Consider the following 13,756-nt stretch of genomic DNA (forward strand, 5'->3'; position numbering starts at 1 on the left):
TGCAGATCCCTTTAGCTCCTTGGGTACTTTCTCTAGCTCCTCCATTGGGAGCCCTGTGATCCAAAATAGCTGACTGTGAGCATCCACTTCTGTGTTTGCTAGGCCCCGGCCTAGTCTCACAAGAGACAGCTACATCTGGGTCCTTTCGATAAAATCTTGCTAGTGTATGCAATGGTGTCAGCGTTTGGAAGCTGATTATGGGGTGGATCCCTGGACACCTCAGCTTTTTATGTGGATGTTGGGAATCCAAACTCAAGCCCCCAAGTTTGTATAGCAAGCCCTTGATGGAAGTAGGCTCCTCCACCGTCTCCCAGTGAATTGTTAGTTGTCAGTTAATGCACCAAACGCGCTAAAGAACTTCAAAAATCTTATTTTAAATTTTGATTTGTGTATGTTTGTGTGAGATGTGTATGTGGGTACCCACAAAAGTAAAAAGAAGCTATTGGATCATCTGAAGCTGGCATTAAAGGTGGTTGTGAGCTGCCCAGTATGAACAGTGGGAACCAAACTCAGGCCATCTGGAGGAACAGCAAGCTCTCTTAAGTGGTGAGCCATTTCTCCAGCCCCAGATTAGATAACTTTTTAAAGCATTATTCACACACACACACACACACACACACACACACACACTTTTTTCTAAAAGCAAAACTGTCTTGTGATGTAACCACTGCCAAACGATGGTGTCCTTAGACCAGCTATGTCAGGGTGATTTTTTTTAAAAACATAGTCTTATGATTCCAAACCACCCACAGTCTAAGCACTAGGAAGGCTGAACGACAATAATATCAGCTTCAAGACCAGCCTGGGTTACACAGCAAGGCTCTGCCTAAAACAAACAAACAAACAAACAAACAAACATCTCAGTGTTAACCTTCTGAGTCAGAAGGTTAGGGTTCCCCCTAACAGTCAGGTTTAAGAATTTCTGTGTGGAGCCCTATCTGGAGAAAAAGAGATAGCCCAAGGCTTTCATTATACTAGACTAGGACCACCAACTTCCTTTCACAGCAGAAAGCAGAGGCCCTATGGAATCAAGTGATGCCCCCCCAGCCCCCACCCAACGCCCCTGCAGGTGGCAGAGCTATGATTAGAACTTGGGCCTCTGAACTCGGCTGCTAAACTTCTCCCCTCTACACCAGCTAGATAAACCAAAGTTCCAGGAAGGCCAGAGGCTGCTGCAGGGGGGAGGGGAGCCTGAGGAGGGGAAAGCCAACATGTGTAAGTCAGGCTCCAGGAAACCGTCCCCGGCATGCCTGTGGCTCAAAGAGCTTGTTGCATATAGGAATGACTATTTGCATACAGCCTCTGCACAGCCTCATTTTCCTTTGGTGCCTTAGTCTTCTTATCTGCAAAATAGGGCTAAAAATTCATACCCTACCCCAGAAAGGCACTTGTAGAATGTAGAGCACTCTAAAGCTCCAAGTTAGGATTATTGTGATTCAAAGAAGCTTTGGAAATCCCCCATTGGGTGATCATTAGAGCCAGCCTTATAGCCAACCTTTCACTAGATTAAAGAACATTTAATACATATGTATGTGCCAGGCACTATGGAGGGCTCTATACACACACACACACACACACACACACACACACACACACACACAGAGCCTCAGCTAACTTTCACCATAGGCGCTTGTGGTCTCTGCTACTCTGGCCAGCATCCTACGGAGGAGAAAGCCGCAGTTTGGTGAATGAGCTGCAATTCACGCCATCATTTGCTCATTCATTCCACTTTTACAGAAAGCCAGCTCTGAACCAGGCTGCGGGCCAAATGCTGAGGGTAAGAAGATGAACAAGTCCTTCAGGAGACATGCCCATAAATTACTTTAATAACAACTCAGGACAAGCTTCAACAGACAGCACAGTGTGAACCAGAGAGAAGGAGCAATTGGCTCCCTGGGGATTGTAGGAACAGAGAGCTGACCTCTTCAAAGGACATTGCACTTCGCTGAAGTGCAATACAAAGTTCCGGGTTTGAATCTTAAAGGCTTTATTTACTGTGTGTTTCCAGGAAATCTCTCCTGCCTCTGAGGCTCAGTCCGAAAAAATAGTAAATTGAGTGACGCCAAGATCCTGAAACTACAGGAACTGGCCCTCTCACCTCATCTGGCAAATTCAAGCTACTCCCATACCCCCTCTTAACCAGTACCTCGAAGGCCTGACCAAGCCCCAGAAAAATGTCAACCACCCAGCCCTACCAAAGTGCCTGCATCCTGGGACGCCCTTGCAGGCCCAAAGGGCGGAGCTCTGGTAGGGGGCGGGACCAATACCTTCTTGGACAGGTTCACGACCCGCCCAGAAGGGATTCATCCAGCCAATGACAGAGAGTGGGCGTGGCGTTCCCGCCTCTTGGTATAAAAAATCTCCGGACTTCAAGGCACTGCGCGAAAGCCTGGGAACCCTTGGGCTGTCTGTTTCTTTTGCGGCCTGCAACTACTGCTGTGGGCAGCGCAGAAGAGAGGAGATCCGGGAGACCCGGGTGAGACAGTGAACGAATCCGATTTATTCTTCCTCTGCCTGGTTGAGTTGCAGGGACTGCACAGTGCCCGGGTCTCCCGCCCAAGAGGAGCCGCTGGCCGAGACCCGGGGCGTGCCCTGACTGTCCGCCAGCTGCTATGGCCGACCACCTGATGCTCGCCGAGGGCTACTGCCTGCTACAGGTGCCGCCGCACACCCACGGCCCGCACGCTCCCCGGACTCTGCAGCCATACGCAGGCCCGGGCATGGACAGCGGTCTGCGGCCGCGGGGGGCTCCGCTGGGACCGCCGCCGCCACCCGGGACCCTGGCATACGGCTCCTTCGGGTCGCCGGTCTCTTTCCAGCCCTTCCCCGTCTCGCAGTCGCCGGGCGCCGGTAGCACGCACCTGCAGTCTGCAGCCACACCGTCCCCGGGCCGCATCCCGGCGCCCCCGGCAGCCGCTGGAGGGCCCTCACCTCTGCAGCCGGCGCCCGGAGCCGCAGCCTCGTTGCCGCCGCCGCCGCCGCCACCCGCCCTGGGCTGCATGGACACCGAGCTCATCGACGAAGAGGCGCTGACGTCGCTGGAACTCGAGCTCGGGTTGCACCGCGTACGCGAGCTGCCGGAGCTCTTCCTCGGCCAGAGCGAGTTCGATTGCTTCTCAGACCTGGGGTCAGCGCCGGCCGCCGGCTCGGTGAGCTGTTGAGAGCCACCACCCAGAGACACGGGACCTTGCGCCCGGTGGCCCGGCTCCCACACACCCTCCGTGAGGGTGGAGGCGCCTGGTTTTCGTGCCGAGACGGCTCCAGCCGAGAACACCTGCCTTGCCTCCAGGCTCTGCCTCCTGCCAGATGACAGTTGGGTCTCGCTTCTCATACCCAAGCCTCAGCGGTCTAATGGAGGGAACTGAACCAGCCTTCGGATTCCACGTTCTTGGATTCTGTGCCCTCTTTCCGCCGCCTTGCCCCAATCTGAGCCATTACAGGCCTCTGCCTGACCTTCCTTCTCGAGCAGCCTACTAACCGGATTGGGTCTAGGGAGCCATCTCTCCGTACCCCCTACCTTCCCTGGGCCCCTGGCCCGGGGGAGGGAAGGATTTTACACCTAACCCCTGCAGAGTGGAGCCATGCTCCCGCTGGCCTCTAAAACCAAAATAAAACTGGGTTGCTTTACAATTTTGAGTTTCCATTTCCTTTTCATCCCCACCCTCAAGTACCTGTAACTTGCAAAAAGTCTGAGGCTGTTAGAGTCCCAAAGTGAAACTGAGGCTCGCAACCTCAACAGCCCAAAGGACAAGAGACCTGATAGTTTCTTTTGAAAATGTCTTGAGAGTTGTGCAATTGTCATGACATAACCTGAGGGGTCCAGGCTGCTGCCTGGCCAGTTAACAGCTTAATCCGTTTGATTTCCTAGCCACTAGGACTCCAGGAACTGGGGGGGGGGGGTCCCCTGAAGATCCAGGCAGCCCTAGCTTTGAACAGAGACTATCTCACTTGCCCACGACACTGCCCTTTTGGTTTCTTTGGAAGGATATGGTTGTGATACTTTTATAGCGGTGTGTGTGTGTGTGTGTGTGTGTGTGTGTGTGTTGATAGAGACTGAACCATACATACTTCACACATACTTCATACTTCATCCATGTAATGACTATAGCACACTGTCAGACTCTTAGTCACCTCCGGAAACTATAGAGATGTTTGTTCTGAGCGTTGGTGCATAAGGAATCATAGGGACAGACCTGGAAACAGACTGTTCTTGGAACATGGAAGGGACTTGTCCAGAAAACAGGTGGAATAGGTTCAGCTAGTTGGGGTGGAGGTCATTTCAGCTTCAGGGAGGTACATTTGATGGGATCAACAATATGGAATGACAACTGTCTTGAGGAACAGGACAGGCCTTGACTAAAGGGAGGGCCGTATACCAGTTCGTGGACTCTGGGAAAGGACAAGGAGCATCTGGAACAGACTGGGAAGATCTAATGGTTTCATGGCAACTTTATGTGACCAGCTCAGTCCTCATTCCACAGACAAGGGGTGTGGCGCCAGCCCAAGCCTGGCAAGATTTGACCTTCAAGTCCAGATCTCTAGTGCACCCTCTGCTGTCAACTCTGGAAAGATCCCCTACTGTGTGGGAGAAAGGCTGGAAGACAGGCTGAAGGCCAGGAGAAAGAGACCTAGTCAGACAGGCTTCCATAATGCCAGGGACAGGCAGCGGTGCATTCTCTAGGAGACAGTAAATTCCAGAGACTAGAGAGCAAGGTCATTGCACTGAGCCCTTTGTCTCCACATCATTGGCCTTTGCTCTAGTGACCAGTGCTCCTGCATGTGACCCCAGCAGCTGTGAGTTATCCCAGGGTATACTGTGAGGGCACCAGCTCTAACACCTGCAACATGGGCGAGAGTGGGTGATAGGAAGTGTTCTGTAGATGAATGAAGCTCTACTCTTAGATCCCAGGGCCTTCTGGGACAGATGGAAAGAGTCCTCTGGACAGACCTTTGAGCTAAGAGTGCTCTGTGTTTGCTCCAGCATTGCCCAGGCTCGCCGGACCAGAATTCAATTGGAAAGGTTTGGCCCTGGGCTAGACACTACCTTGACTGCCTTTTCTGCGGGCCTTGGTTTCTCCACCAATAAAAAGAGGCTAAAGTTTTTGCTCTGTTACTTTACAAGGCAATTACCCTCTCTGTAAGTGAGGAAGCAGCTCAGGATGAATTAATAAGTGGGTAGTTTAACTACCAAGTAGGAGGGAATGCAAGACCACCGCACCAAGCCATGCGTGGTGACCCACACCTGTAATCTGACATTGAGGAAGCTGAGTTCGAAGTCAGCCTGCACTGCAGAGTGAGTTCTAGACTAACCTATAAGATTAGTAACCTGGACCCCTTAGTAAGATTCCTGTCTCAAAAGAGAAAAAAGTGGGGGAGAGGGTGCTAAATACAGATTTAAGGTAGAGATCCTGCTGGCATGTACAAGGTCCTGGCTTTAATTCCCAGCACCAAAACCAAAACAATCAAAATGCCTGTCACCCTCCCAAGAGGGACCACTGACAAGCTGGTCAGCAGACAGATGGGCAGAGAAGATAAGACTAGAACAGCTCACCAGGCCCTGGCCCGATAGCTGCAGGTGAAAAAGAAATGAACTCAGAGTCTCTTTACCACATAACCAGTTCTAGAACATTCTCAGGAGCTGCCTGACCTCAGACAAAGTCCCCTGACCGATGGTTCTTAGCACGTGACTTCCTGTGGTGTCTTTCACCTCGTCCTGAGAGCCGGCCTCTTAAAGCAGCCTGCTGCCCTTCTGTCCTGAGGACCTCAGTCTCCTGCCTGGGCAGTGTCTGCTGAGATCTTTAAATTCAGTCTCCCTAGAGACTGGGAACTCAGTTGGGGCACAGACAAAGCATGCCTTATCATCATCATCATCCCTAGGACAACATTCTTTATTTTTATTTATCTTTTATCACTCAAACCTTGTGTCTTTCTACTAATAGAACTTCTCTGCTATGGAGGTTAAGGCAAGCTTCAAAGTCCCAGCACTTGATGGGGGGGGGGGGTAGAAGCAAGGAGATCAGGAGTTCAAGGACAACCTTGGCTACATACTGAGGTTAAGGCCAGTGTAGAATATATGAGAGAGCCTATCTCAAAAACAAAACAAAACAAAACAAAACAAAACAAAACAAAACAAAACAAGAAAAGGACCAGAAAGACCGCTCAATGGCTAAGAGTGCTTGCTTCTCTTTCTGAAGACCAGAGTTCCCAGCACCCACATCAGGAGGCTCACAATTACCTAACTCCAGCTCCAGAGGCTCCAGCACCCTCTTCTGGCCTCACATGGTGCAGATACATGCAAACACACACGTGAAAAGTTGAAGTCAATGCAGTGTTTAAGGAGGCTGCTCTAGCTACCCAGCAGGGTCAGTATGACAGTGAGACAGCTGTAAGCTGGGTTCCCCAGGAAGCAGGCTCCAAGAAGATATTCTATTCACAGGAGATTGTTGTCTTCAGAGTCTACATTCACAGAGGATAGGAGGAAGCCCAAAGGAACCTAAGTCACGTAGCCAACCCAGCAAGAGTCAGCCAGCCCTGTGCAGAACTCTGAAGCTAGAGTTGATCCAGGTTAGACCAGTACACTCCTCCCTGCTTCTGTCCCATCAGTCATGGAATTGCAGGCTGCTCTAGAGTTGGCATGGCCCTGGCTGGGTAGGGCATCCCTCTACAGATGAGCCACATGCCCAAAGGGACTTCGGGGAAAGGCTGCTACTTCCCTGTTAGGGCAACAGTTCCACAAAGGGGAACTGAGTGCCCTCCACAAACACCAGGGTCCTACAAGTGTCTCCTCACAGTTACAGTGCACATGTGTCATCGGCGACCCCTTGGTCCCCGAGTGTCATCTTCCTTATTGGAGAACAGAAGAACAACTGAATGTCTACGGTACGCTGTTGATTCTCGCTAACAGCGCTGCCATCCCATCCTGGTTGTCCCTGTTCCAGTTCAGCTAAGAGCTCAGCAAGCATTGCTGAATAAATTAGTGAGCAGCCTGATAATCAGCCTTTTCCCAGGCAGCTTCCGCGGTTTAGCTGACTCCTGGGTGATCCTCATGAGTTCCTTAATCCACCCTCGTCTAACTCTTCACTCAGCCGTGTTGATGCTGCAAGCGCTGGGTCAGGATTAGTGCCAACTAAAAGACACTGTCAGCACCTAACGAGTGCTGGCTCCAGCGTTCCTACTGTGTGCAGCATTGATGGAGACTCACGAGGAGGGCCAGCAGCAGACACTCATTCTCTTCCAGCTCCTGCTTCAGTATCCACCCACCCCGTCAGGAGTTCTTCCCGGTAGTTTGACTCTATTTCAGAGGTCAAGAAACTGGGGCACAGTGAATTAGTCCAAGGCACACCCTAGCTCTGCAGGGCCTGCCCATACCCACGATGAGTCTGGGGAAGGAACTGAATATAAGTGAAAGAACAGAGTCCCAGCCCGAGCTTGCCGCTCTGTGCCTGTGAGATGCAGAGGTGACTGAAGCTCCCAAGGACTTGGTTTTCTTTCTCCATATAAGAGAAGAGTTACACCGACAATAAAGGTGCATGTTAGGAGGACTCAGATGAGCTGGGTCCTGAGAAGACGTTGTAGTTGGTGCAGTGAGGGGCCGGAGAGATGGCAAAGGAGGTAAGGCACTGGCTGCTCTTCCAGAGGACTTGAGTTCAATTCCCAGCAACCACATGGAGGCACACAATGGTCTGTTACTCCATCTCTGATGCCTTCTTCTCACCTCCAGGGATGCTACATACATATGGTATACAGTCATTCACGCAAGCCAAACACCCATGCACATAAGAATAAATAAAGAAATAATTTTTTTAAATTGGTACAGTGCTAGGGTAAGGTTGAGGATGGACAGTCACAGCTGCTGCCCTCTGCTGATTTGGGGTGGGGGTGGGGGTGCTGTACACTTCGGGATTTAAGGTCAGCTGAAGCACAGGACAAGAGTCACACATGGAGGACTCCCAGCAGCCCCTGCTGAGCAGCATGGAGTCTGGAAAGTTAAGAGTTTTTAGTAAGGATGTGATAGCACATGCCTGTAATCCCAGTACGTGACTGCTGGAAGCAGGAGGAGCAGGAGTTCAAGGCCAGCCTAGACTGCTCACTGAGTTCAATGCCAGCCTGGGCTACATGAGACCCTGTCTCAAACAAAGGGTGAGATGGAGTCAGCTTGGGAATGACTTGAAGATGGTGGGGCTGAGCTATCACCTGTGTGTGCCCTGGCAGATGGGAAAAACATGGGCAGCGACTCCAAGCCCCGTCTCCTCTGTCAGACAGGCACCTCGTGCGTCCCATGAGGTTGCCCTGGGATGTTAAGCAGCCACCCTTTGAGCTGCTCAGGTGAGAGCCGCTGTGGGGAAACGGAGCCACAGGCCAGGGAAAGCACCCCCCACACCACCACCAAAATACTCGTAACATTTTAGGAAACATAGACCAGAAATCCCCCAGCTTTTCTTTCCCATATGCAAAATGAATACGTTATGTCAAATACACATATACTAATGCACTTTGATATAGTTGGGATTATAGCATTTCCCTTCTGTTTCAGTGAGGCTTAAACTCCCTAAGTAACTGAGGATCCCCTTGACTGTCTGATCTTCCTGCCTCTGCCCTGAAGTGCTGGGCTTACAGGCATGTACCTCTCCCGGCTTGTAGGGTACTGCAGACCAAGCCCAGGATTTTGTGCCTATCAGCTTTACCAGCTGTACTATTTCCAAACCCCCAATATTTTCTTTAACTGGTTTCTCCACCCCCTTAGCATATTTTCATACTCTTTCTAAATGAGTAAATATGGCTCTATCTCATCATTTACTTGTTCTATTCTTGTCTTCAGACAGGGTCTCATACTGTAAACACGGCTGGCTTAGAACTCTATGTAGCCAGACAGGGTTGCCTGAGTTGCAGAGATCCTCCTGCCTCAGTTCCTGAGTGTTAGCATTACAGGAATGTACCACCATGTCAGAAACTTCATTTTTTTTTTAATAACTAAACTGTGAGCAATTCCCCTCTGCAGCCCGCAGTGATGGAAATGCTAGCTGTTTTCTAAATCTCTGTAAGGAATAATGCTATCAGACGACCTAGTCTATTTACCTTGCATGTCCATGGGAAGTGCTCTGCGGGGTGAAATCTTAACAGAGGGATTATTTGATCTGACGATATGTGCAAATAAAATGTCTCCTGGCGTGATGTAACCAATTCCTTTTTACCCCCTGCCAGCTCTATGTAAGAAATCCTGCAGGCTTGCGCCCTCAGCTATCCTGGGCATTAAGAACATGTCAAAGCTTTAGTTAAGTGCATAGAAAGAGTAATTTACTTTCCATTTATTTGATCATTATTAAAGATATTGTCTATTTGTATTTCTTTCTCTATGAATTGCTGTTCACACCACTGTCTGGGGGCTCTGTTGGGGTTGTGTGGAGTTTTCTTAATCGTTTAGAACTTTTTATGTACTGCCTTCCAACCATAGGCTCTGCCGCTGAGCTAGAACCCTAACATTGTTTCTTCTTCTTTTCTTTTTCTTTTACTTTGAGGTCTGGTCTTACTAAGTCCCTGGAGTTTACCTTGACTTCTCCCTGTAACTCAGGCAGGCCTTGAACTCGTGGTCCTCTGACTCATTCACTCTCAGTAGTTGGATAGCAGGCTGGTGGCACCAGGCCGAGCTTACATGAGAAATCCTTATGTATTATAAATACTAAGCCTTGGGGCTGGAGAGAGAGGGTACAGTGGTTAAGAGCACTTGCTACTCTTGGGTTCCCCACTTTGGGATCCAAGTTTGATTCCCAGAACCCACCCCAAGGCTCACAACCATCAGTAATTGCAGTTTCAGGGGCTCTGACTTGCTCTTGTGACTTCTGATGGCACCAGGCACATACACGGTACACATAAATTCATGTGGGCAAATATTCGTACATGGAAGATGAAATAAAGAAGTCATAAAAATAGCTGAACAGTGAAACCCTTTTGGGAGTGTTTAGACATTATTTCCACACTGGTTATTTAATTGTAATATGGTATCTTTTGCCTTTTGGAAGTTATCAATTCTCTCTCTCTCTCTCTCTCTCTCTCTCTCTCTCTCTCTCTCTCTTGTGTGTGTGTCTGTGTGTGTGTGTGTGTGTGTGTGTGTGTGTGTGTGTGTGACGTGCATGCTTATGTGTATGCTCATTTGTGTAAAGGAGGCCACGAACTTGGGGCTCACCCTTTAGCCAGTTGGCCAGCAAACTCTGAGGACCCCTCCTCTCTGTCCCCTACCTGACGGTTACAGATGCTTGTGGCCATGCTTGGCTTTATATGAGTGTTAATGACCTGACTCGGGTCCCCCTGTTTCTGTGGCAAACGCATTGAGCCACACCATCCCAGCCTTGGCAGTTGCTAATTTCTTATATCATCAAATCTCTCTATTTTCCCCTTAAGAGTTTCTTTGAATTAAAGAAGGAGATGGCAGTCTTTTCAGTCTCAGGGATCACCACAGCTAATTTCGGGGCTTTCTTTCTTCCTGGACTTTGTTTCTGAGGACAACATATACATATTAACTAGCAACTGGGGTTGAAGGACAAACCTGGGTCTTGGTGTAGGTTTAAATCCTTGTTCCAAACTCCATATATTGCAGTTAGCAAAGCCACTTTGCCATTCTCTGAGCCTCTGGGGTTTTTCTTTTTGTATTTGTATTTGTTTTGTTTTGTTTTTCCTTTTGATCTACAGTATGTTCAAATACAGATAAATTCAACCACTGGCTCCTCTGTGCTATCGGCCGCTACAGGCTCAGCGCAGTGCCTGGTGTGATAAGCCCCAGTGTGATAGTGGCTTCCCGTGCTTTGTACAGCCCATGCTGAATGAGCAGGGGTAGTTTACACATTCAGAGAAGAGGTCCAGCAACGGGGAGGAGTGACTTCAAACCAGGCCCCATGCAAATGGCCTCCAGCTCTTGAGATGGGCTATCTACCTTCATGCCTTCAGGATCCAGTCCTTTGACCTGAAAGAAGTTGTCCCAAATTTTTACTGGAGAACCAGTTCTCCCTCATTCATAGCTCATGCGGTTTGAGTTAGAGTGTCTTATCTTCTATGTGTGGTTTGAAGTAAAATAGTGCTAGGTTCTAAAGTTAAGTTAAGAAAGATCCTGCCGCCAAAAAAAAAAAAAAAAAAAAAAGTCTTGATTTTTCCATAGCTGGTTTGAAATAGCAATACTTCATCTCTCTTTCCCTTTTTCTATATAAAGTCTATTGAGGGCCAGCAAGATGACTCAATGGGTAAAGGTACTTGCCATAAAACCTAACAACTCGAGATACCTTCCTCTACATTCTCTTTCTCTCTCTCTCTCTCTCTCTCTCTCTCTCTCTCTCTCTCTCACACACACACACACACACACACACACACACACACACAAATAGATAAATAAACACATAAATAATTTTTAAAAATAATTTAAAAATTGGAGTTTATTGAATTTGGAGGTAATGTTGGGCCTGATTGCACACACATGTAATCTAACAATTGGCAGGCTGAGGCAGGAGAGTTACCAGTTTGGGGTCTACCTAGGCTTCATAGAGAGACTTTGTCTCAAAATAACCTCCCAAACAACAACAAATTGCAGCCAACACTCGGCACACATGCACTCTCTGCTTGCTAGGCCAGCCAGAACTGACTCAGTATCTCAGCTGTTTCCCAGTAGCCTAACCCAGTGCATTGTTAGTCCAGATAAAGGAGCTGCATTTTGCAGAGGTATGTTGGCTCGCCCATGAACACACACCTAGTAATTTGACTTACAGAGTTCAAACACTTAATTTATTTAAGATAGAACTTGAAGCTAGGCAGAGTGGCACACACCTGTAATCTCAGCTCTTGGAAGTCAGAGGCAGGGGGATCACTATAGTTTATGGCCAGCCTGGATTACACGGTGAATTACAGACCAGTAAGGGCTATATATCAAGACCCTGTCTCAGAAAAGAGAGCGGGGAGGCTGGGTGTGTAGTTCAGTTGGTAGAAATGCTTGCCTCACATGAACGAAACTCTGCATTCAGTGCCTATCACTACATAAAGTAGGAATGGTGACCTCTAATTCCAGATCTTGGAAAGTGGAGACAGGAGAATTAGAAGTTCAAGGGCCCATTTTCAACTACAGAGTAAGCTGGAAATTAGCCTGGGCTTCACGAGATCCTGTCTCAAAAACAAAACCAAGCTGGATGGGTGGTGTCATACACATTTAATCCCAGCACATGGGAGGCAGAGGCAAGCAGATCTCTGTGAGTTCGAGGTCAGCCTGGTCCACAGAGGGAGTTCCAGGCTAGCCAAGGCTATACAGAGAAACCCATCAAAAATAAACAAACAAACAAAAAAAAACCCAAAACAACAAACAAACAAAAAACCCAAAAGAAAAAGAAACCAAAACTAAAACAAAACAGTGGGAGAAGGGGTAGAATCTTACACAGAAGATATTCAAGTGTTAGCTTGTGTACAAAAGAGGACAGAAAGAGTTTTCTTGTTTTGTTTTGTTGTTGTTGTTTTTTTGGGTTTTTTTCTTTTTTGGTTTTCTTTTTTTGAGACAGGGTTTCTCTGTGTAGCCCTGGCTGTCCTGGAACTCACTTTGTAGACCAGGCTGGCCTCGAACTCAGAAATCCGCCTAGCTCTGCCTCCCAAGTGCTGGGATTAAAGGCATGCGCTACCACTGCCCGGTGCGACAGAAAGAGTTTTAAGGGAATTGAGGAGAAAATAGCTCTTCTGAGTCCTAGTCAGTCAGTCATTCCCTCTTCATGACCTCCCATCCTGTGAGCCAAGACAACCGCTCAAAGTTCAAAGCAGCCTTTGTATCTTTTTATCCCCAGCTGCTACATGCAAGCTACCTGGCTGCCACAGTGAACAGCTCTCAGCAGGAAGAGAGTGAGAAGGCTTTGAGGCCTAGGGATTGTATCACATGACTATTTTTCATTACATTTAGCTGCAAAGGAAGCTAGGAAATAGCAGGCAGCCACATACCTATTAGCAACTAGGGCATTGTGGAAGAGAAGGATGGTTTTGATGGACAGATAGTGGTAATAAGGGGCTTCCTTGAGACTAGAACTCAAGCCCAGAGTGAGGTTGGGAATACATGACAGGCCCAAGTCTTGTGTACCCACAACTGCTGAAATTTAGTCCTTCCTTCCTTCCTTCCCTCCTTCCCTCCTTCCTTCCTTCCTTCCCTCCTTCCTTCCTTCCTTCCTTCCTTCCCTCTGTCCTTCCTTCCTTCCTTCCTTCCCTCCTTCCTTCCTTCCTTCCTTCCCTCTGTCCTTCCTTCCTTCCCTCCTTCCCTCCTTCCTTCCTTCCTTCCCTCCCTCCTTCCTTCCCTCCCTCCCTCCTTCCTTCCTTCCTTCCTTCCTTCCCTCCTTCCTTCCTTCCTTCCCTCCTTCCTTCCCTCCTTCCTTCCTTCCTTCCCTCCTTCCTTCCTTCCTTCCTTCCTTCCTTCCTTCCCTCCCTCCTTCCTTCCTTCCTTCCTTCCCTCCCTCCCTCCTTCCTTCCTTCCTTCCTTCCTTCCTTTCTTCCTTCCCTCCTTCCTTCCTTCCTTCCTTCCTTCCTTCCTTCCTTCCTTCCTTCCCTCCTTCCTTCCCTCCTTCCCTCCTTCCTTCCTTCCTTCCTTCCTTCCTTCCTTTCTCTTCTTTTTTTTAATGCAGGATTTCACTACGTAGTTCTGGCTGTCCTGGAACTCTCTGTGGAAGCCAGGCTGACCTTCAACTCAGAAATATCTACCTGCCTCTGCTTCCCAAGAGCTGGGATTAAAGATGACATCGCCATTCCTGTGGAATTT

At 48.8% G+C, this 13,756-nt stretch overlaps 1 protein-coding gene across 1 annotated transcript; it reads left to right on the forward strand.

Moving 5' to 3' along the window:
- Positions 1-2,372: 2,372 nt before the first annotated feature.
- Positions 2,373-3,630, forward strand: Cited4 (Cbp/p300-interacting transactivator, with Glu/Asp-rich carboxy-terminal domain, 4). The gene has a single exon (NM_019563.2). It carries the CDS (start codon positions 2,613-2,615, stop codon positions 3,159-3,161), a length of 549 nt encoding a protein of 182 aa, NP_062509.1. The 5' UTR covers positions 2,373-2,612; the 3' UTR covers positions 3,162-3,630.
- Positions 3,631-13,756: the final 10,126 nt, after the last annotated feature.

This window comes from Mus musculus, chromosome 4 (genome assembly GCF_000001635.26).
Source record: "Mus musculus strain C57BL/6J chromosome 4, GRCm38.p6 C57BL/6J".
In the NCBI taxonomy this organism is placed as follows: Eukaryota; Metazoa; Chordata; class Mammalia; order Rodentia; family Muridae; genus Mus; species Mus musculus.

Excerpts from the sequence above, each read along its gene's own strand:
- Cited4 (NM_019563.2), top strand. The coding sequence starts at position 2,613 with ATGGCCGACCACCTGATGCTCGCCGAGGGCTACTGCCTGCTACAGGTG.